The sequence below is a fragment of the Argentina anserina genome, chromosome 2 (genome assembly GCF_933775445.1).
Source record: "Argentina anserina chromosome 2, drPotAnse1.1, whole genome shotgun sequence".
In the NCBI taxonomy this organism is placed as follows: Eukaryota; Viridiplantae; Streptophyta; class Magnoliopsida; order Rosales; family Rosaceae; genus Argentina; species Argentina anserina.
In genome coordinates this window covers 5,046,402-5,070,362 of record NC_065873.1, presented here as the reverse complement: position 1 = coordinate 5,070,362, position 23,961 = coordinate 5,046,402, and the positions used below count along the sequence as shown (strand labels likewise).

General features: G+C 38.3%; 2 protein-coding genes and 1 pseudogene across 4 annotated transcripts; 2 read left to right on the top strand and 1 right to left on the bottom strand.

The window, feature by feature from the left end:
- The first annotated feature begins 1,533 nt into the window (after positions 1–1,533).
- On the top strand, positions 1,534–5,927 carry LOC126785128 (uncharacterized). 3 transcript variants are annotated; one of them, XM_050510735.1, is made up of 12 exons: positions 1,534–1,649; positions 1,752–1,905; positions 2,099–2,171; positions 2,307–2,393; positions 2,516–2,605; positions 2,806–3,243; positions 3,360–3,763; positions 4,127–4,226; positions 4,311–4,370; positions 4,447–4,533; positions 4,686–4,814; positions 5,295–5,927. In XM_050510735.1, the coding sequence occupies exons 2-12, from the start codon at positions 1,853–1,855 to the stop codon at positions 5,595–5,597; spliced, it is 1,824 nt and encodes a 607-aa protein (XP_050366692.1). In that variant the 5' UTR covers positions 1,534–1,649; positions 1,752–1,852; the 3' UTR covers positions 5,598–5,927. The 3 variants fall into 3 exon arrangements, with proteins under 3 accessions (XP_050366692.1, XP_050366691.1, XP_050366693.1); XM_050510734.1 differs by having other exon boundaries at positions 2,489–2,605; XM_050510736.1 differs by having other exon boundaries at positions 2,287–2,393; positions 2,489–2,605.
- Positions 5,928–15,432: 9,505 nt separating this feature from the next.
- On the bottom strand, positions 15,433–16,002 carry LOC126785148 (mediator of RNA polymerase II transcription subunit 10b-like). The gene has a single exon (XM_050510758.1). It carries the CDS (start codon positions 16,000–16,002, stop codon positions 15,433–15,435), a length of 570 nt encoding a protein of 189 aa, XP_050366715.1.
- Positions 16,003–16,241: 239 nt separating this feature from the next.
- LOC126783831 (endoribonuclease Dicer homolog 3-like) lies at positions 16,242–19,077 on the top strand (annotated as a pseudogene).
- The last annotated feature ends 4,884 nt before the right edge of the window (positions 19,078–23,961 follow it).

Below are 23,961 nucleotides of genomic sequence, written 5' to 3'. Positions count from 1 at the left end.
TGAGAGATGACTATCGCTTCTGGCAGCAACAAAGTTACAGAGGTGCTAGGCAACAAATCATTGGCCGGAAAAAAGAAAGAAGAGAAGGGAGTTGGGTTTTGAATCAAAAGGTGAAAACCCTCTCTCTTTTCATTTGCTTTGATTTAACAAAAACTCCAAAAATATAACCTAAGCTGCCGGCCATCGGAATTCAAGTCTAAGATCTGAGTTAACCGGCCACCTCTCTTCCTTTTTTTTGTTTTGCCTTTTTTAGATGATCCTCAATTCCTCACTCGCCTGATTAAGAGACCTCGAACGAATAATTAACACTCATTTAAAAAAATGATCCACGTGTACAAATAAACGGTTCAGATTTTCTGGTGTGAGCCGGTGAATTAAATCCGATTCCTATGATAATAAAATGTCCAATCAAATTAGAAAGCATTCCTCTGTGTTCCTTGAACAATCTATAACACTCTTCCCCAAATGTAAAGAAAAGGCCAGAAACTTTCCTGAGCGTGCAAGCCATAGACTGGACAAATTGGTTGCAGAACTTGCATTGCAACTCCCCCAAGGAATCAGACAGCTTCAGACACACGATCAAACCCAGTCATTTCATGTCAATCATGCATTGTTTTATCTTTGACCCCTTCATCTTTCAGCCCTTTTGAGGTTCCTATCTTTTGTTCTTTGTTTTTCTAAGTGCTCTTCCTTTTTTAAGTTCTCCAGCCTCCTCCATTTAGCTGGACAGCTTTAAACAATGGTTTAACAAGGGGCTTTGTAAACTGGTATAAAAAAAAGGGGCTTTGTAAACTTGTCACATGTGTATATGAAGACTTTACGTGTTTCAGTTGGTTTAGTCGAATTTTCTGGAGTTATATGACCTTGGGTACTAATTGACAAAGACTATACAACTTTCTTCATTGGAATGAATTTAGTAGTAGAAACAATTTCTTCTTGGTAGGCAACTCGGTCACAAATTTTGTCTTCACTGAACCAGTCATTTTCTCAGTTAGATCTTGTGCATTTAGTAATCTCGTGTGTTTGAAATTATGTCTCAATATACAGTTGAATAATTGATACTCTGGCTCATTTACAATTCATTAATGTGTTGGATACATCAAGTACGTCGACTTCATACATAAAGACATTTTTTCTTAAAATCTAACTAGTTACCAATTTACTGGGCGCGACGTACATATCATTGTACCGATATATTTATGTATCATCCAATTTTTCATGATGATGTTCCGGTTACTATATGCTAATTTGCATATATAATTCAATTGTTCCTATATTTTCTTTGTCCATTTTGTTCCTATTTTAATGCAGGTGTTTTTTTTTTTTTACTTTTGCAACATCAGCTTCAATCAAAGACACTGGTTTGCTTCTTTTAATGCAATGCAAAAGGCTCACCATTGCAAAAGCTTCAAAGGTGGTGGCATAGCTTTCTAAGACAGCGGACTAGTCAAAGAATTAGGTAAGCTCTGTAGAGCACAACATTGTATACATAAAAGGCAAACAGACTATTGTATGTAACTAGACCGTCCATAGCTTCAAAGTCAATGACTGAGTCCCCAGAGATATGAAAGAGGTATAAGCTGCAAAATATCTTAGGTTTTTCATTGAACAGCTAAGTTCGGTTCACCATTTTCATAAAACCCATCATGGTGAGTAGTCTCACTCATTGTGTTATCTATGTCTTGCATTTAATGTGTTTTTGGAATGTTTCTCTTATGTTGGGTTGTTGGGTTCTCCTTCTACTCATGCAGTTGTCTATATCTCAAGCTTGTAAGGCTTCTGCAATGAATGCTGTTTCAGTGACTCATTTGGCTGTGTGGTGAAGCCAAAACTTGACTCTCTATTGTTATGCATGAAGCTATTCAAGTTCATGGAGGGAGTTTCAAAACACAAACGCTCCAATAGGTACCTTCACAGCTTTTCTGGGTTTTCTTCCTGCTTCAGTTTTAGTAAATTCGAACTGGGTTCTGCCAGGAGTGAGTATCTGAGCCTCCATTGGTGATCCTGTGAAGAACAGTTCTCAGTTTTAATGAATATGGTTTTATGCTTCTTTGCTTATTTATTGAAGTGAGTTTTGTTGTCCTTCATTTACTGACAGTGACCCAATTAAAAGAAAGTTTGGGAAGGAAAATTTGAACAGCAATCCCTTGGCTCCTTACAGACTTAGAAATGTAAGAATTTGCATTTTTACTTTTTTTTTATATTTTGATTTTGATTCTTGCTGTCAATTTAGAACTCTTTGATAATGTGTGGAACAGAATCCTGATTAGTATTACAAATCACAAGTATTCTTGTTTTGTTAATAGAGAGAAATGGGAAGACCAAACGACTCTGTTGAAGATATCACCAAGCAGCCCACTTGTTCTGATGTTCAAAGTTCATTAAATCAGGAGGTACAAAAACAACTAGCCTAAAGCTATGACCAGGGGGTGCTTCATTGCAGCTGTGCATCCAAGAATTTACAGTAGTATCTTTCTCCCTTTTACAGATTTTACAGCTTCAGAAACAATTGCAGGACCAGCTTGTGGCACGTCACGCTTTGGAGAAGGCTTTAAGTAATCAGCAACCATCATACGATGCTACGATTGATGACTCACTCCCAAAGGTAGCCTCTTCTGTTCTCTAATGCAACATTGGACAATTAACAAATTGGTGCCATATTGCAAGATTATCATGTTTAGACACTGATGTAGTTTGAAGCCTTGAAATTGGCTTGAATGTAGTTTATTACTTGGTTTCCTAGCATGTTTTTTCAATCGGTTTATTCTTATGCTGACCGTTGGCATCACTTTTCATTGACCTCAGCCTGCCAAGGACCTAATAAAGGACATTACAGTTTTGGAACTGGAAGTAGTCCTTTTGGAGCGCTATCTACTGTCCTTATACCGGAAAGCATTTGATCAATGCATACCAGCTGAATTGCCGATGGCCGAAAGACAGAATTCGTCTTCAGTCACACATCAAGGTAGTTCCGGAGAAGTTTCTAAACAAGATGTTACATCAGAAAGTACCAGAACAATCACCTACTCGGATGATCTTACATTGCCTCGGAGTTCATCTGGCAAACCATTCAATGAATGCCTTGGCATATGGGAACCCGAAAAAGTGTTAGATTCAAGCATTCATCGTTGCTACTCCTCATTGTCTCAGCATTCAACTTGTTCACCGAGAACTTCTCCTAGAACAATGTCTCGAACCAAAGCTGTAGATTCATATCACTCCTTACCTTTCACGATGCTAGAGGTAACTTAATATGACAAAATATCATGAATAGCAGTTAGTCACTCTGGCTAATTTTAGATGTTTAGTGGTTTAATTTAAAGGCTTCTCTAATTTGGCTTCCTATGTTGTCTTCTCAGAAAGCACAATTTGCAACTTCAAAAGTAAATACAGAAGAACATCTTGGAACTTATTTCTCTGATCATGTTCCAGAGACAGCAAACTGCCTATCTGAAGAAATGATCAAGTGCATTTCAGCAATATATTGTGAACTTGCAGACCCGTCTATTATTAATGACGGTTACTCTTGCTCTCCAATCGCATTCTCAGCACCACTGCCTGGCTTATCTTCACAGAATGGAAGTGAAAAGTGGAGTTCCCTGCGTACGAAAATTCCTTTCTTCAATTCACAGTTTGAAAAGCCTATCCACTTTGAAGGAACAGAAGACTTGAGTGGACCTTACTGTAGAATGCTAAAGGTACAATGGATCAGTGGGGATCCAGAGAAGTTAAGAGATGTCGAACACACACTAAAGAAATTCAGGTATGCTAATTCTGTAATATGGAGATGCTAAAATCCTTAAATTGTTTTGCAACATGATACGTTTCAAACTTGTATGGATTTCCCTTTTCTGTTATCCCTAACTGCTGGCTGAGTAGTCTAGGCATCTAGTAAAAAAAGTTTGTAACCGACTCTGTTGCTAGATATTTCGTCTTTAATCTGAAATCTTTTTTTTGAGATTGAGTTTCAGAACTGTGGATGTCTTTTGGCTTTTTCATAAAGTTGTACGTGCAAAGTTAAATAGCAATTCCTTTGCATGATTGAATAATTCTAAATGGATAGAAGAACTTTACTTGATTATTGTTGTAAACCTTCTTGTATAACTTGAAAACCATGTCATGGCAGCTCCCTTGTTTATCAGTTGGAAGGAGTTGATCTCAGAAAGATGAAACATGAAGAGAAATTGGCATTTTGGATCAATGTGCACAATGCACTCGTTATGCATGTATGGTTCTTTCAACTAATTTGATACTCTTATTCTAGTTTTCTTAATTTTAAGCATTTGACATTTATGTTTTCTTTATCTCAGACATTTTTAACATATGGGATTCCAAAGAATTATTCAAAAAGAGTGTCATTGCCACTCAAGGTACTTGAACTTTATCCACCAAATTTTTAATATAACATGGTGTAGAACTTTGATAACATGCTTGTGCTTTCCTCAGTCTGCGTATAACGTGGGAGGTCGCACCATAAGTGTAGACATGATACAGAGAGCCATTTTGGGGTGTAGATTGCCTCGTCCTGGACAAGTAAGCTCATTTTCCATGAGAACCGGTTTATAAACTCTGTGTTTCCTTTGTCAAATATCATGTAGACCCAATTTTTTGACAATACATGCTTAGACTGATTTAAGATTTTAAATCCATTGGTTTTAGACTAATTTAGGTATATTTCTCTTTAGTGGCTGCGGCTGTTATTTAACATGCAAACGAAGTTCAAGCATGGAGATGTACGCAAATCATATGCTATTGAGAATCTTGAACCTCTTTTGCATTTTGCCCTCTGCTCCGGGAGTTATTCCGATCCTGCGGTATACACCTCTTCCCTTACGACTACAATATATCCATTGTAGATTTGTTGAAGATGTTCCTTTTTAAAGCATAACCTCATTTTATGTCAGAAGCTATGTTTGTCTATCCAGACTAGATATCTATAGTTTTGGCTAAGAAACACTTGTGATTGTTAAAAAAGACACTTTTAAGGTTTAAATTGATTTAATGACCAACTGAGCAAGCTCCTTTGAACCACGCTAACTAAAGAGTCAGATTACATATATTGGCTAGTTTGATTGGGTAGATTTTTTAAGAAACTTCACTATATATGAGTCGCTACTAGTTATAGCTTGATGCCGTGATGCAAAAGTGACTGTGAGGCGACTATTTGATTTGATATATAAATCCAAGCTGCAGGCCTTAGTATTATCCCTTTCAATTTATAGTACTTTAGGAAGAACCCAAGCTGCAGGCCTTAGTAATTTCTAGGATCAATCTCATTTGCTGCGATTGTTTAGGTACGGATATACACACCAAAGAGAGTGTTCGAGGAGCTGGAAACTGCAAAAGAGGAGTACATCCAATCAACCTTTCTTCTCCACAAGGAACAGAAAATCCTTCTTCCAAAGATTATGGAGTCATTTGCAAAGGACTCAGGATTATGTTCTGCCGGTTTAATAGAGATGATTGAGCATTTACTGCCCAACTCAGAAAGAAAAAGCAATCACCAGTGCCAACAGAGAAGAATGTGGAAGACAATTGATTGGATTCCTCACAACTTTACTTTCCGTTATCTTATACCAAAAGAAGTAGCGTGGTGATCTCCATGCATTGTTGAGTGAAAAGTTCAGAACGGAAATGAATCGCAACTTCCTCAACAGATGCACACTCAGACTAACAGCAGAGTGATGATCAAATCTGCTCAAGCTTGCTGAACTTGAATTTATAGTAAATGCGCTTGAAATAGGAGAATATAATGGTAAAAAGAACATTATGGTTTGGAAGTATTGTGCTCTAGTGAGCTTGAGCTTGTTTGATCACCGGTTTTGTTGCAGTGTGGTGGTAGTGCTCTTGCCTGCTCTTTTTCCAGCAGTTTGCAGTAGGATTTGTATGTAAAAATCAAATGAAAAAAGAAACTTGGGAAGCTGTAATTGAGAATTGGTAGCAATTTTTTAATTTATTTCAACCTTTTCACAAGTTTTAACATCGATTGTAAAGGAATTTTATCATCTTTGAAAGATCATTTCGGAGATTGAAAAGGCTATTACACGAGTTGTTTGGCAAATGTTCTCAAGGTGATCAGGGAATATGCACACTTTTGTGTTGATAATCATCGTTGTCTCTTCGATCACTTTCTAGGCTAAGAGAATCAGAGATTAATCCGTGCCAACGGGTTATGTTAAACCGTTTCCTCACTATCAATAAGAAAATCTTACTACTATTTGTTTCGCCGGCGGGTAGGCTCTCTCTGACTCGATCGTGGTTGATACATAGTACATTAATGTATACTAGCCTCTTAACAGTGAGTGTCATTTGACCTTTTACTTTGAGAAATTAAAAAAAAAATCTACTATTATAAAACCAGTACGTAAAATCTTTACTAAATTGTGAACTACCAATTTTACTCTTCTTTAACTTTATCCTCACACAGACATAAGGATAATTATGTAAAATATAAATATTTTATCAATGTGTTTTACTAAAATTATCCTTCATATGAAACAAAATTACATAAAAAATGGATTTTCAAGAATCAAGAATACAATTATGTAAACATTCGCGATCACAAAACGTGCATCGCACGGGCACAAACTAGTATATATGAAAGTAGAAAAATAGATAATGAGTAGTTATTTCTGAATTTGAACGAGACTTGATAACTAATTTTTTTCCCTCAAAACGTGGGAGACTAGTAATCTGCATGAAGGATTTTTGGAGTGTAGTTTCTCCATTGTACCCTCCTTTGATTAAATTGTGTTTGCCATAGAACTTTTCATGTAGGGGTATTTGTAGGATTATTGGCTCAATTACTACCGATATGTACACAAGACCAGTTGAGTAGTTTATTTTGATTTGAGGATAATTTTTTGTAGAAAAAAGGAAACCTTGAAATAATATCGGCTTAGTGTCACAGTGTCAAATTATTGATCGAGATGGGTTAGTTTAAATGATTGGTTGCAAAAGAGCTGATCTTGGTGTAGTCTTCTTCTATGACTACTATATATTGGTGTTTCACTGGTAATCTAGTATAGAATAATAATCTCAAAAGAGCTGATCTTGGTGTACATAATAGATATCTATGATACAAACTCCTTAATAAGTTCTCATGAACTTCATCGATCCCATCCATACTCATAAATCATAAATCGATTACTTCAGTCCGTAGTATAGAAAAAAAAAGTGTGTTCAGAAAATTAGAGGTCACTAATGTATCATGCTCATAAATTCACAACAGATTTCCCACCATCCCTATGCTGGAAAGAGACTGAAGAAAAAGCTGAGGAATTTCCCCATACAATCTAGAGAAAGAAGAGAAAACAATTTCTTTCTTTAGCTTAAATGCTTCCTTAAAAAGTTCTCTCTCACAGATGGCAAACAAGAGGGCAAAGATGACTGCCGCCACTAACACCACCACAGCCTCAGTTTCTACTACGTGCTCAGATAAACAGCCTAAGGACATGCCCCATGGCATACCAGAACCATCTGATGATGATTTGGTTAATTTTCGAGGGTTGGCAATTCTTCCAAGGTGTTACAGTTCATTGTTCGAGAAGGCCTGCATTCGTCATCCTGATCTGGCCATGTGCCCAAAGAGGAGCTTGAGATGGCGTGAATTTGCTTATGAGACACTGGGGGAGCTCCTGTTCTTCCTCACTTCAACAAGACAAAAAGAAATGATAAATAAGTCATGTGAACATCTCCAAATACTCTGGGAAGAAGCTCAAGGCTTAGCGTTTGGTTTATCCTGGTTAACCCCGATCGTTGATTCCTGCTTGGCTCTTGATTCGAGTAATTCTGATGTAGATAATGTCAGTGCAAAATTGGATGCCTTGAGGAAGCATAAGAGTACCCTACATTGTCAAATGACGACACTAGCAATGCAAATGACTGACGTTGAGAAAGGACTTGCTTCTATGGAGATGGCACTCCAACGTGCCAAAGATGAACAAGTGCGCTTTCTGTTCACTGGCTTGTGAATGTGGAGGGATTAGAAAAGTTAGGGTTATTTAAAGAAAGATAACGCGCGTGCTCTTGAGTTTTGACACGATATATCATGTATTTTGATTAGGTTAGGAAGGAACAATATTCGGTCTATTTCTCCGGTATTGGTGTTTATTTTGTCAAATTATGTGTATACATCAATACCTTGTAATAAAACTGCTTCAAGGTGATGCAAGAATCAGAACTAACTCATGAGAATTGTTTGAAATCACCATATACAAGGGTTTTGTAATTCACCGATTGGGTGAGTTCAGTTTTAATTTCCACATTCAACATAACCGGTGGACTAGTCTGCAACCAGATCTTATGCATCCATTGAGCCTTGTGCAACCAGCACTCAACAGGTTTTAAAGTTCGATCCTTTGACATGCTCCTTATTTGGGATATCGATTACAAATTGATGTGATATCATACGAGTACATGCATAATGTGATAGTATATGAGTAAATGCATAGTTTAGCATTGTATAATCCACCCATTTCATAAGGAGCATAATTTGCATAATTTTTAGGTAACCACTGCATGGAACTATTTTGACTTCGTGTTTTGATGAGAAAATTATAAAATTCGTATAATTTTAAAAAATAATTGCATCTTGAACTCTATCAATCTGAAATCCGTTAATTGTAAATTTTTATATTGTATAATAGATTAAGAAAGTTTTGAATATGCATGACTTACAAAATTAAAATTGAAAAAGCCTTATTTTGGATACATAATTGAACCTTCATATGAATTTGTAAATGACACCTATTTTGTAGGGATTTCAAGGGAGAAAAAAAAATCCTTCTTTTTCTTTTCCATAGAAATTTAGAATTTCCAATCTAATAGTGTCAAACGAGGAAAATGGCTCTTAAGAATTATGAAATCCTCACTTTTAATAAAATTCCCTCATGTTTTACTCCCTTGCAGTGTGTTTGGATAAAAATATTTATAATAAATTGGCGATGAGTGATTGACCAGCTCTTTTAGCCGACTCTGAACTTAAGCGTGGAACAGTACTGAAACTCGTCAATGATGTATAGAGGACGAATCACACTAATTTATCAGGTATCAAAGCAGAAAGCCCTATATTTGGGTGTAAAGTATAAATCGTTAGAAGTGACACTACAGGATACTAGTTTGGCACTCAACATCTTCTAATTGGTTTATCTTTCTGGGTATGGTATTAATCTCAATCTACTCTAACAAACCTAATAACATTGATGTAGTTATCGTATATTTCAAAGAATTAACATATTGATCAATATTGTTTCAAAGAACAAACTTAATTAATTGATTTTTAGAAACTAAGTACTATATCGTTCAAATTTTATGATAAGAACCACGTACATTGTTTTTAGATCACAAATACATCCAAACTTCTAAAAAAACAAATCTCAAATTGATCAATCGGTGTAGAATTATGTACACATTAAAAACTTTTAAAACCAAAATGTGACATGAAAAATGAAAAGAGTATTATCGCATGAGAATAAACGCTAATGTTAATGGTAGTTCAATTAACAATAGTCCGAGATATTAAAGGATGTACAAAAAAAAACAGATCATGTAGGACTGAATTGAAATTGGAAACAAATCAACTCTGGTATTTTGTGAATTGAAATTAGTACATGTATGTGACAAGTTATTTAATTTACTTTTCTTAATGACAAACTTTTTTTTAAAGAAGTTATGTTTCCTTCAATTGTCAACATGTATATGTCTTTTATATTCTTGCAGAGTTACAACTTACAATCTGCCTTGGATTTTTCTTTCCAACGTTGTTACTTTCCAACTATTAAAGTAAAGCAAGTTGATGCAAAACTTGAACTAATTTCTAATCGATATACTCTAATAGACACCCCTTATATATTCTTGATATATCACATAAATAATCAAAAATAAGTTTGGTGAATGCTACAGACAAGAATTCAACCAGCATTTATGTATCACCATTGTAAATGAAGCCTAAAGCAGTAAACCTGTTTTGTATTTTATTTTTCCAGCATATATTGTAACTATTCAACCAAATTTAATCAAAATAGCAAACCCTTCAAATTTGAGCTTACTAATAACTAAAAGCAAATGCACACATATGAGTATAGACTACTAAGCGATATATGTATAGTTACAATAACTGTTCAAGAACTAAGAGCAGTAAAATACCTTCATTTTTGGGAAGATAATTGCGGGAAAAAGTTTGAGGATAAGTGAGTCGGTGTTGTTCTGTCTAGCTTGTAGGGCCTCAAGCTCTTCGTTTTGTTGAGTAGCTTGAGCATTCACTGCTTTCAACTCTTCCTTTTGCGTAGTTGCACCGGCTCTAACTCCTCATTTTGCTTAGCTACAGTAGATGTCACAACCATCAACTCATCTCCAAGCTGAATTGCTTATCTTTCCCAATGCTCAGCCCTTTTATTTGCCTCCTTCACTTGGGCACCACTTGTTGCAATCTTAGATCTTTTAGGCTTTAGGCCTGCTCCTAAGCCTTGTATATAGCTTCATTGTGGTGGACCAACAATTTTGGAAAACACTTCATCATAGATCTCATCTTTTGACATAATCTCACTAGATTTTTCATTTATTGGAGGCTTGTTTTGTAGATTTTTCATATCTTCCTACAAAAGAGTGCATACATTAAGTCAATTCATGTATATAGTGTATAATCCAATAATGACTAATCATAACAGAAGTCATGACAACTCACAAAACTATTCTTTGCTTTATCACCAACCCATGCAAATTTCTTTTCACTGTATCGTGTGAGATTGAATAGATCAATACAACCAGATTTTTCTCCAGTTTCAAGATTTCACTATAATAATTAAACCACAACCCAAAACATCAAAGTCACATACAACATTCATTATCAGTTTCATTGGAGATCGCTTAAGAATACTAAGCTTCCATTGGAGATTGCTTATGAATACCCAATACAACGAATATTACAAGATCATTCTCCTCCATTTTCTTTATCATGTGTTTAGAAAATCCAAATTCATGGCCGATGCCATTGCCTAAGAAGGGCATCAAATTTCGGCCAATCACATTTGGGTCTTGTTATTTCCATTGCCATGAGAAACTTCAGTTTCCATCAATTTTTCTTTCATCGGTTTCATGTGTTTGGAATGTGTAAGCAATGTAAAAACAAATCTTAAGCGGTCTCCAAGGAGAGGTGATCAATTTTCCATAATACCCGGTCCTCATATTAATGACGAAATCTATAACGGCAGGATTAGTTTAATCCCAACTTTAGCATTAGATGTCAAATGTTGAAATGAAAAGTGATATCATGGGGTGTGTCACAGAACGGGGGAAGAATGGATATTTAATTGCTTTGGGAATTACTTTCCTTTTTTTTTATCCCTTGTCCTTAATTTGGCTCCCAAACAAAGGAAATTGAATCACTTTTTTTTTTCAATAATAAAAGTGAATACAAGACTAGAGCATAAAGCTAATAAAACAACATATTCCTGACTTATTAAACAAAATAGTGTTTCTATTCATATATCTCAAAATAGTATTTAGAGTTCCTTATTTTCTTAGAAAATTTTGACTTAGTCAATGTATATGAAATTACAAAATGAGATTATTATAAATGTAGATAATTATTTTATATTTATTGCTAGAAAATCCCAAAATGCGATATCATATTGCATAATAAGATTTAATTGATTACCTTCTTTTTTGATAAACATCATAATTCAAAAATTAAATGTAGATGATTAACATCAAATTTAATGTAGATGATTTAATGTAAAAATTATATGAGTCATAAACTTTGAATTGAGTCAAAGAACAAAATTCGTTCATTAGAGGTTAAAATATTTCATATACGTTGATGTTAATTCTCGGTGAGTTGCATATATATGTGTGTGTGTGTGTGTATCAGTGGATGAAAAAATTAGTCAACCAATTTTATTATGAATTTAGAAAACGAGTGGAAGAGTGAATTAATTCAAGAAGATAGTTTGTGTGATTATTATACATTTTCTGAGTTATATATAATAAATGAATTTGAAAAAGAGTATGAAATAAATTAATTAATAGTAGTCAAATTTAATATATCAAATTAGATATTGGATATTTTAGAAAAACTATGGAGGTCTAAATAACATTTTATGTATCTATGAAAACAAAATAAAGATTCATTGAGTAAGGAGATCTGTATCATTTTTGGAGATATGAATATAAACTCCCTAAATAAAATAGCATTCTTCTAAAAAAAAACACTTAAAACATAACTAGGAAATTTTGAACTCCATCTAGCCAAAAGATGAGAGTGACCAAGATCTGCCACAACAACAACTACAAAATTCGCTTCTCTCCAAATATGCCTGAAAGAGATTTGATTAAACTTTGAGGCAAGAGCCTTTATATCAGCAACTAGAGATTTGATTCTCCATGGAGTTGAATAGGAGTTGTTGATGGCATCAATGAGAATCTTTGAGTCTCCTTCCACTGAAATGTGCTGGTGACCATGAAGAAGGGCAGCAAGAAGACCGGCTCGGAGGGCAAAAGTTTCAGCAGAGATAGCAAGAATGGGGTCACCATTGGAGTCTTGGAGAATAAAACCAGCAGAAGTAAGACCATGACAATCCTGGATGACATAACCATCAAAATTTAATTTGACTGTGGATCAGGTGGTTTAAGACAGAATGAATCACTTTTTTTTTTCTCATGCCATTTATTTCATAAAACAAACATGGTCGAGTAATTTTAAACTCGGCTGATAGAGTTTAGAATTTAAGGTAATAATCGTAATATAAACGCGGTTATACTTCTCCTTACAATTTTACTTTCGTATAAAAAATAAATTCCTATGGACGAAATTGCTTTCAAATTGATAAAATTGATATTGAATGGTTTTTTTTTGGCAAGATGGTATTGAATGATTTGAATCAATATATAATAAGAGAGAGAGAGAGAGAAGTCTAATCCCTACTCGTGACTGTTTCCGCTGTCTTCTCTCAATCCTCAGACCCAACCAAATCTGGATAAACCCATCTAAATCTACTCAAAGCCTTATCCAGGGTTACTGTATGCGAGGAAACTTGGACAGGGCAATACATGTTTTTCGATCTCATGATTGGCAAGGTCTCCAAGATTGATGTCATTGCTATTGGATAATCAATCATGGAGCCCTTGCTAATCATTAGGTTAAAAACATATGAGGGTTGTTAAAGAAACAATCAGACACCATTTGGCTATGATAGGATGGTGTGTGTGTGTTGATAGTTGGTTCATTGTCCAAGGATATAATCGATCCTGCAGGATCAATATGATGAGTTGAAATCTATCGAGCTCAGGTATGTCAACCCTTCACCGCTCCAAAATTATTGGTTTCAATTGCTGTTTTTTGATATCACCTATACATGATTATAGATTGGAAGTTAGACTCTGTGCTACAAGATAAGTATTTATTGTACGTATTTGTGTAAATTCAGAACTTGGGTGAAGCTAATTATTGGAACTCAACCTGTAATCTTGGTTGTTGGTAAACAAGAACCTGATAGGCAGGAGAAGGTTTTCTTTAGGAATTGTATGGAGACCTGTCAGAGGCATATTCAAATATCAGTTTGGGTCTTGTCGAATCTGGGAATGTAACAAAACTTCCCCCTAGAATCCTATTTATCTACTCCCACGTACCTAACAGAATCCTAGTCTATCTAGTTGATGGTGAAGCATTGAGTAAATTGTTGACCTGTTGCTAGTCTATGTATGTTATTCTGCTGTTACTCATCAAATTCCCATTGAAATAGAATCCACACAAGGAAGTGATCAATAAGAGGATTAAAAATTTCAGTTGGCCTGCCCCTCCATGCCGTGATGAATGTTCTTATTGTATTTTGCTTGGCTTATCATGTTTACAGAACTATAGAGCTTTCCTTATTATCACTAAATTTGGAAACCACCCCTTTTGTTCTTTGTTGTCTGTGATGTTGGAAAAATGAAAAAAAAACCTCTGTTAGTCGTAGACTGTAGTCATATTTTCTGCTTTCATGCACCATCTCCTGTTTCTAAATCTTATATTTAGGAGTTATTCCTGCACTCTTTGATACTTTCTTGAGTGATCCCCTGGCTGTTTTTGTAACGCAATCAGAAGATGAGGGATGGAGTTCTTGACTCGTGTCCACTATGCTCAGCCGTTGCAACATCACATTTTGTTTTCCTTTTTTCTTTTCTTAAAAAAAAGGCTCTAAAAGGGATATAATACAGAAGCCTTGGTGATGTTTTAAAGGGATTTGCATAATTATGGCTTCTAGTTAGCAGTAACGTGTATTTTTATACATTGTGCTTTGAATCAATTTTCTGGTCATCCAAACTTGATATGGGAAATTAGGAATGGGCTGTTGTCATTTTGGCTTGGTTTTAGGGGCAAGATATCGCATTATTTTTGTTCAACTATACATAACTTCCAATCTATGTCAACTATTTTGTTCAGAGAGTGTATCAAATCATGTGCTAATAAGCATGTCCACTAGATCAAAAGATGTTTTGATTTGTCACTTATGATTCATAGATGCAAAACATGATTCATAACTGCATCACAATCAGCTTTTCGCCTTTTCCTTATACTACCCTAAGATCTCCAATATGTGCTAGTATTTAATATATCCATTATACAGGTGTTGTACAATCTGCACAAGTAACAAGCAACCAGCAAATAGCAGTCCTATCACTTTGGTTATTGGTTTTTTACCACTTTGCAGATACTCAAGTCATCCATAGTTTACTCACCTGTACTGATGTGTGGTGCATATGTGCAATTTTCTTTTCCTTCAGTACCTTGATTTCCAAGTTAACTACAGTTTTCTAAGTTCTCTGGCTCAGCGTGGCCATAGAAATAGGACTTTAGAGCATAATTTAAGGTATTGTGTGCCTTTTAGCTTAGTTGCATCACTTGTATGTATGCATCATGCTGATCTACCTCAAGCAAGGGTGAGATACACACACACACACACACACACACACACACAAACATATTTACATATCTATAGGAAAATTGAGGTTGAACAAAACTGGAAATGTTTCAAGTAATATCTGTCACTTTCGAGCATTTTACCCCCTTTCACCCTTACAGAAAAATAACCTTTTTGATTACTACATATGATGGTTAGTTTGTACCAGTAATATCTGTTTTAGTTTTTTCATTTTTTTGTCCGGATATCTGGGTGATACAAACTTTGGAGACTATCCCACATGACGCAGAATAGTCTTGGGAACTTTTACTGTAGTACGTAGCTCAGGGTTTCAGGACCGCAGTTGACATAAGTAGAATATTGGAGCCATAGGAAGTAGGAAATTTCTTAAATATAACCACAAACAATTCTACTTTCTACAGTAGTCCCAAAGTAAATTGACAATGTGCACAGTACCGAAGCAGTTCGTACATATCCAACATACAACACCGAAACTAGGAATGTGTGATCAAAAACGAAATGAATCAAACACTTAAAAATCAGGTTTGACCTTCACATCTCCATTTGGTAATGCATACTGTGCTTGTGCTAGCCGTTTTGTTTCAAGAGCTGAAGCAGCACATATTTCTCTGTATGATTCCACTGCATCTGGAAATGCTTGTTCAAGTTCGTCCAGGAGGTTTCTGTGCAAACTCTTGAATGTATCAGTTTTGCCTTTAGTGATCTGATTTTTGGCAATAAAGCTGTTTATGACATCCCTTGTAAATTCATCAGGATTCTTTCCATCATCAATCGAATTAAAAACCTCCATAGGGACCGGGATATTGCACTTCTCAGACAACTTAGCCATATTGTCAAGCTCCGAAACAAGAGCATTTAGGTGCTGGAGTGGGCGATGAGAACCCGCAATAAATGACGAGACAGTAAGGTGGAGATGGTGAATGAGCCCTAATGTCTTCTGGATAGAGTTAATGACCTGGTTCAAGTCTAGCTTTGGATCATCCACCCCAGTTGTTCCCGCAGTATCATTGTTTTGAGGAATTATCATCCCATTTCCTGTGGGAGTGGTGATCTCAACATTAGCATTCATCGATGCATCCATCTCAGACCCCTGGTGTGAATTGGTCTGCTCATTGGTGAAGTTGTTCTCCCCCAATTTTTCGTATTACTTCCAATTTATTCAGTTTTCGGGTGTCTTATATTCTATAGCCAGAGGAAAGGTTTGCAGAAAAAAATGAGACTTATGATTAACAGTCCCAACTAGAAATTTATATATAGAGAAGCAAATCCTAGTGGGATTGGGAAAAAGCTCCAGAAGAGGGAAGTCCTAGTGGGATTGGGATGTTCAAAGTCTCTTTGGTGGAATTGAATTTTCCCTATAAGAATTAGAAATAGATATCCCACAACCAATAGGACTTTGACTATTGGCTTTATATATCAAGAGGTGCTGCACCATTATGTATATACGGAAGAGTTCAGAAAATGAAAATGAATCCATAATGCAAAGAGCCAGTTTCTGGTGCAGGAACAACTAAAAGGAAGGAACTACATGGTACAACTACCATAAGAGCTCCATCTTGAACTTGGGGAGGAGAATTTGACAGTATCGATTTATACGCCTATAAATTCGACTTCTCCTGTGACAGAACTACTGAGTTATGTTCTGGACTTAATTTTCTGATCGAGTCAGAACTTGCTGATGGTGTGGGGCATACTGAGTTGGAGCTTTACCCGAAACCAAATACAGTTAAGGCTTCCATTTCTTCATGTGGGCAAGTCCGTTTGGATAGAGACCAGATGAAAAAAGCAAAGCTGTTTCAGGAATTTTTCTTTAATGGATTGTTTGGATTGTTTCAGGAATTTTTCTTTAATTGGCGAATAAATTGGAGTGGGATCAATTCCTGTGTTTCTGCCATAGAATTCTTGACGAAAAATGCATTATTAGGTGCTCAGCGTTACATTGGTGACACAAGGAAGTCATTACCAAGCACAAGTCGCTCATCTGGGACTGGGATATTCCACTTAGCTGATTCCTCAGTTGATGAAAAAAGCCTGAAAGATATGGTGGTAGTGGCTATCCACAGCAAAATGTATATTCTGTATTGGAGGTTATGGGTGACACATCTGCTGAGAGTCCTTTTGATTCATCACGGTACAGCTCCTATGCTTATTACTTCCACAAAAAGTATGGGGTTGTGCTCAGGTATCCAGGTCAGCCTCTGTTACGGTTGAAGCAAACCCATAATCCACACAACCTTCTCTTTAACTCTAATGGTGAAGCTAGCCTAGTTAATGGAAAGGAAAATGGTATGTTTGCCCATATGCCTCCTGAGCTTCTACTCTCTACTGGAGTCTGAAGAGATGTTTTAAAGTCATTTTATCTACTACCATCATTGATCATCGCTTGGAATCCTTGATGTTAGCCAGCCAACTCAGAGAAGAGATTAATGGTGGTGATCCTAGCAGCTTACAGATATCAAGCTCACTGATCCTAGAAGCACTTACATCAACTCGCTGTAGTGAAGATTTTTCCATGGAGCGTTTGGAATTGCTTGGTGATTCAGTCCTAAAGTATGCTAAATGCTGCCACCTTTTCCTGAAATACCCCAATAAACATGAAGGAGAATTATCTTCTTTGCGGCCATCTGTAATTTGTAATGCAAACCTGCATAAACTAGGAATAGATCGAAGCTTACAGGGATATGTTCGTGATGGTGCTTTTGATCCTCGTCGTTGGGTCGATCCTGGACAGCTCTCTATAAGGCCTGTTCCTTGTCACTGTGGAGTAGATACTTTAGATATACCAGTAGGCAGCGAGTTCAGACCAGCCGTGAAGTTGTGGTTGGAAAGTGCTGTGATAAGGGCCATAGATGGATGGGTTCGAAAACAATCTCTGATTCTGTTGAAGCACTTATAGGAGCTTATTATGTAAGTGGTGGATTGGGTGCTGCAGTTCATTTTATGAAGTGGCTCGGCATTGATGTAGGACTTGAGCCATCCTTAGTTTTGGAAGCAATTACTACTGCCTCACATCATTCTTACACCCCAAAAGGGGATGATGAGTTTAGAATCCTACAGTCAAAGATTGGCTATGTTTTATCTACCAGAAGTCTCTTACACGAGGCAATAACACATGCATCTGCTCAGCAAGGCTACTCTTATGAGAGACTAGAGTTTCTTGGTGATTGTGTATTGGATTTGCTTATCACATGGCATCTCTATCAGAGCCACAAAGATGTTGATCCGGGTGAGTTGACTGACTTGCGTGCAGCTTCTGTTAACAATGGGAACTTTTCTCAAGTTGCTGTTAGCACAGCCTTCAACAGCATCTACAACATTGTTCTAGGTTGCTTCAGAGTCAAATAACAGAATATGCAAACTCCCTATCTGAACATGGAAAAGATATCAAACTACAAGGCAAGAAAGGTCCCAAGGCTCTTGGAGACATGCTGGAAAGTATTGCGGGCGCAATACTAATAGACACAGGGCTTAATCTTGATGAAGTGTGGAGAGTGTACAAACCATTATTATCTCCAATTGTGACTCCTGATAAACTTGAGCTGCCTCCCTTGCGTGAACTGATAGAACTATGTGGCTCACCTGGATACTTTTATAAAGAAGAAACTGAAAAGAAGGGTGAAACATTTCATGCAAAGCTTAGTGTACAGCTGAAGGACGACTTATTAGTTGGAGAGGGTAATGATCGGACTAAGAAAGCTGCAAAAGGAGAAGCAGCTCATCTTTACTGAAGGAGCTTGAGAATAGAGACATTACGTACTCCGTGTCTGCTAAGAAGAGAAAAAGGAATGCTGATCAAGTTGGTGATTCATCTCCAACAAAACAAACGAAAACTGATACCCTGCCTGAAGAGAATGACAGGAAATTAAGCAGTCTGAAAAATGAGGACATACCAGTTATCAAACCTAACATGAAGAAAGGAGGGCCTCGAGTCTCACTTTTTGAGCTGTGCAAGAAATTACATTGGCAAATGCCCAGCTTCAAATCAACTGAAAAGGAACTCAGTTTCGTATCGAATATAACCGTGTACATACCTAACTTGGGTAATATTGAGTGCACAGGAGATCCTAGGTCAGATAAGAAGAGTTCACTAGACTCTGCCGCACTTGCCTTGCTTATTGATCTGAAAAGGCAGGGTAAGATTATCATTGGTGGATGAAATCTTTTCAAACATGCAAATGTCAGACTTTCTACATGTGATTTTCAATGTATAAATGTTATTGGTCGCTGTTTGGTGTCTGTAACTCTGTATTGATGATCGCAGTTTGTTTTTCCTTTAGTTTGGTTCTGGATGTTTTACTTATGTATGCATGCAGTTGGTTGGAAATTTGACATATTGATGCATCTACCAATTTGTATTGAAAAAAACAAAATTACTGTTGTTTTGTGGGTGAATGAGGTGAATCTCTGCTGAAGCATTCATAGAATGCAGATAAGCCGACTCACTTTGCATTTTACACACACCTGATATATTATATATCATTGTTTGAGATTTCAACTTCTAAATTGACTTATCTGTAAGGTTTCTTTGAATTGGTTTTCTTACAATTTACTGATCTAATTAAGAGAAGAAAGCAATCATGGCTTCAAAAGCCTAGCTCCTTGCATTTCTACTTCATTCATTTTGTTTCTGTTTCTGATTTATTTTCTTTGTTTGGACTTTTTAGATCATGTAATTAAAAAATATATATCTCTACTACTATAAAGCCAACACCCAAATTACGAACTTCAAAAAATATTATTTTACATCTCAAATTGACATACATGTTCCGGGAGAATTACTATTCTACCCTTGTGTGTGTCTTAGCCTAATAGGTTTCCTGTTAGGAGATAGATTATCATCTCCGTAGTAGATTAGGACTCCGAATCCTACGGGATTGTGGTGTTGTAAATGCCTATATATAGGCCCCCATATCATTCAATAAGATACAAGTATTTCATCCTCAAACACGTTATCAGCACGAAGCCCTAAAACCCTGAATCTTTTAGAGCCTTCCGAAATTTTTCTCTCTTCTTCCCTCCAGCCCCCCTGCCGCCGCAGCCCCTGCCCCTCGCAAGCCTCCGCAGCCCTGCAGCCCCTGCCCGCAGCCCTGCTGCTCGCCGCTCGCCGCATTCGCCGCTCGCCGTTCGCCGCATTCGCCGCTCGCCGCATTCGCCGCTCGCCGCTCGCCGCACTCGCCGCACTCGCCGCTCGCTGCTCGCTGCTCGCCGCACTCGCTGCTCGCCTCAAAGCATTCAAAATTGCTCCTCCCGCATATTCACGCAAGAGACGTGAAAATCACAAGCAAGGACTTCGCTCAAGAGAAGCTACTCCCGTATACTACAAACCTCCCAAGGTAAATTTTTATAAACGTTCCCGCTTTTGAACGTATAGATATATTATATCGGGCGCTATTAGCCTTCTTCTTGTCTTAATTCCGGCCTTTCTTATAACGCCGATGAGACTATAGAGGGATGGGTTTCCCCTCTTGGTCGATGTTTTCTGTGTGACGGTCCTGGGGGAGTCATGATTGTTTTGAAAGGGAAGTTAATCGATTTTCGTGTGGTCGCCTGAGTGCACCGCTGTTTTGGGTGCGATCATGAGTATCGCCGTTTGCATCGATTTTTCTTGTGACCATATACGTCACCCCTTCTAATTCCTATTATACTTGAATCTAATCGATTTCGTATTCGTGTTTGTAGATGTCATCGCCATCTCGACCGGAATTTGGCCTCCTTGATCTAGAAGGAAAGGAATACCACCGCTGGGTTTCCGACATGGAACTCGCTTTCGAGAGCCGAGGGATTGAAGGCATGTTAGCCGAGGGATTGAAGGCATGTTTGCCGACCCTCCTGCTGATTTCCCACCCATGGCTAAGACTCAGACTCTCATTTTTATGAGACGTCACATCCATGCAACTCTCAAGAGGCAATACTTGAACGTAAAAGATCCTAAAGAATTATGGGACAAACTACGCTTGCGGTACAACAACGTTCATGATAAGCTTCTTCCTGAATTGACCGTTAGATGGGATAACATCCGTCTATTGGACTATAAGAGAGTGGATGATTTCAATCAGGATATGCTATGCTTGCAATCCGATCTTGGCACTGTTGGTGTCATCAAGACCGACCTAGATCTTCTCAATAAGACATTGGACACGTTTCCAATCAACTATGAGGTTCAAGCTCATACGTACCGCACTCATGTAGAGGAAGGGAAGATCCGGTCTTTTGCCGACCTAATGGCACTCTTAGCTAAGAAGGAGAGACATTCTGAGATTCTCCTCAACAACAACAATAGACCTGTTGGCACTAAAAGAATTTCTACGCCACAGTCTAACTATGGGAAAGCTCCTAAGCAAAAGAATCCATCAAGGAGCGCTCCATATCAGCACCAAAATACCAACTCTCGTGGTGGGAGGCAACAAGGCCGATCTCGGCCTCGGTCCAATACATGGACCCGTGATGGTGGCGGCGCCGCACCCTCAGGGGGAGGCCGTCACCGTCCCACACTCCAAGGAGGCCGTGCACCTCCTAATGCCTCCACTTCCGGTAATGGCATGTCTCCATGCTTCAAATGTGGCTCCTTTAAGCACTTTAATCGCGATTGTCGCGCTAGCAAAGAGATGATCAAGGCTTACTCCGCCTACAAGAAGTTTCTACAACACGAATCGAATCATGTGGATGAGGACCATGAGATCGAGACTCACCATATCTCCATGAAACCCGAGCCCCTTGCTTCTAAAGCTAGGCCTCCGGTTGCTACCATGGATACTCCCGACTTTGATTAGTCGTTTTCGCTTATTTAGCGTTATGATTCAAGTATTGTTATGGCCGACCGCCATTGTTATTTTCATTGACTTTGTAATAGTCTTTTGATTTTGGAATTAGAAGTTCATGTGTGATGTATTAAAGATTGGCATTCAATCAAATTTCTCAATTCTTGCTTACAAGACGATCTCTTTGAGAATTTTATTTATCCGACACTTAGCATGATGATCAACATGTGCAACTCACGTGGTTTTTAAATTGGACGTTTTTGGGTCACATGGGACCCCAATAGCACTACATTGTGAATTTGGAACTTAAAATTCGGAAAACGAACCTCGGAACGTCGAAAATCGACGTCGTTTTGCCTTGGCCGGCCCCGGTTACTATTCCGGCGTTTCCGGCACGTTTTGCCGGCGTATTCGCCGTCTTCCGGCCATTTCCCGGCGTTTCCGGCACCGCCACTCGGCTCCTGCCGGCGTCCCCTGTCGGACCTGAAGTCCCGGCCTCCATACCGGCCAGTTTCGACAGCCGCCGGCCGGTTTTTCCGGAAATAGGTGCCGCCGGTTTTCCACCGAGTTTTTCGACGATTTTTTCGTCATTTTCTCGTGATTCTTCCGGCATATTGCAGCAGCCCCTGCTGCCACGTTTTCCTCGTCCAAAATTCACCCGGTTTAGAGTTCTTTTGACATGGTTTTCCGGTTTGTTTTTCCGGTTTTTTTCCAAGTCCGTTATATGCACTCACCGGTACTCTTTGTGTGTGTTTCCACACCATTTTTGGATGGTTTATACCACCCTCGTTTACTGTTTGGTATTTCACTGCTTCAATACCATGATTTCCAACTCTTTAGTTGAAGAATGTAGTACTATTGCCATGTGATACATTCGATGGGATCGACCTTCGTTCCGATTCCCTTTCTTACAATATCCTACGGCGTATTGTATAGAATTGTTCCCGTGTCGCTGACTCTCTTAATTGTCATTTTGTAGATGTCCCGCGGTGAAATCGAATGTCAAGCTGATTGCGGAACCACCCACACTGTCCTACGGCACATGCAGTTGTTCACGGATCTAGTGTTTTCGACTTCTTCGATGACTACAATGATTGGCTCGAAATCCATCATTCAAGGAAGAGGCACTGCTTCTTTCATGTTGCCTGATGGTACGACTCTTAACGTCGTAGACGCTCTTTATGCGCCGAAGTCTCCCCGCACCTTGCTAAGTTTTAAGGACATACGTGCCAATGGTTTTCACCTCGATACTTATGTTGAGAATGGAGAGGAATATCTTTGCGTTACCTCTGAGAAAGCAGGCCATCGCCGCATCTTAGAGAAGATGAAGAGTCTTGGGAATGGTTTGTATCTTACTTCCATTCGGATCTTTGAATCATATGCGGTTGAACGCAACTTTTGTGATTCGGACTCTTATATGCTTTGGCATGCCCGTCTCGGGCACCCTGGACGTGATATGATGATTAGAATTCTTAAGAATTCACATGGTCATCCATTTTTCAAGTCCCGGAAGCGATTGGAGGATCACCTCACCCGTGCTCCGCACGGTGAGGCCGTGCCGACCCATGCACCGCATGGTGAGGCCGAGCATGCCTCACTCGGCAGCTCCACGGTTTTCATGCCGTCGGTGGCGGCATCCCCTCCTTCACAGGAGCTTGTGATGCCTCCCGTGCTTTCACATGCCTCCATGACAATTTCTGATGCCCATCGCTCGTTTTGCAAAGCTTGTTCTCTTGCTAAATTTCAAGGAAGTCCTTCTTTTGCTAAGGCTTCAACCGAGAACATTCCATTCTTACAACGTATCCAAGGTGACATTTGTGGACCTATTCAACCAGAATGCGGACCTTTTCGATATTTTATGGTATTGGTTGATGCATCGACGCGTTGGTCACACGTCGCATTGCTATCCACAAGGAATGCTGCATTTGCTAAGTTATTAGCTGAGATCATCAAACTTCGGGCTCACCACCCCGATTATACTATCAAATCCATTCGTTTGGATAATGCTGGAGAATTCACCTCCAAAACTTTTAATGATTACTGCATGTCTATTGGGATCGAAGTTGAACATCCCGTTCCTCATGTTCATTCACAGAACGGTCTAGCAGAGGCTACCATCAAGCGTATTCAGCTTGTTGCTCGGGCAATGGTTATGGGTACTAACCTGCCGGTCTCTGCGTGGGGATATGCAGTGTTGCATGCAGCGACACTTATTCGTTTCCGACCCGCGGCTAACCAAGCGTTTAGTGCGTACCAGATGGTAACTAGTTACGAACCCAATA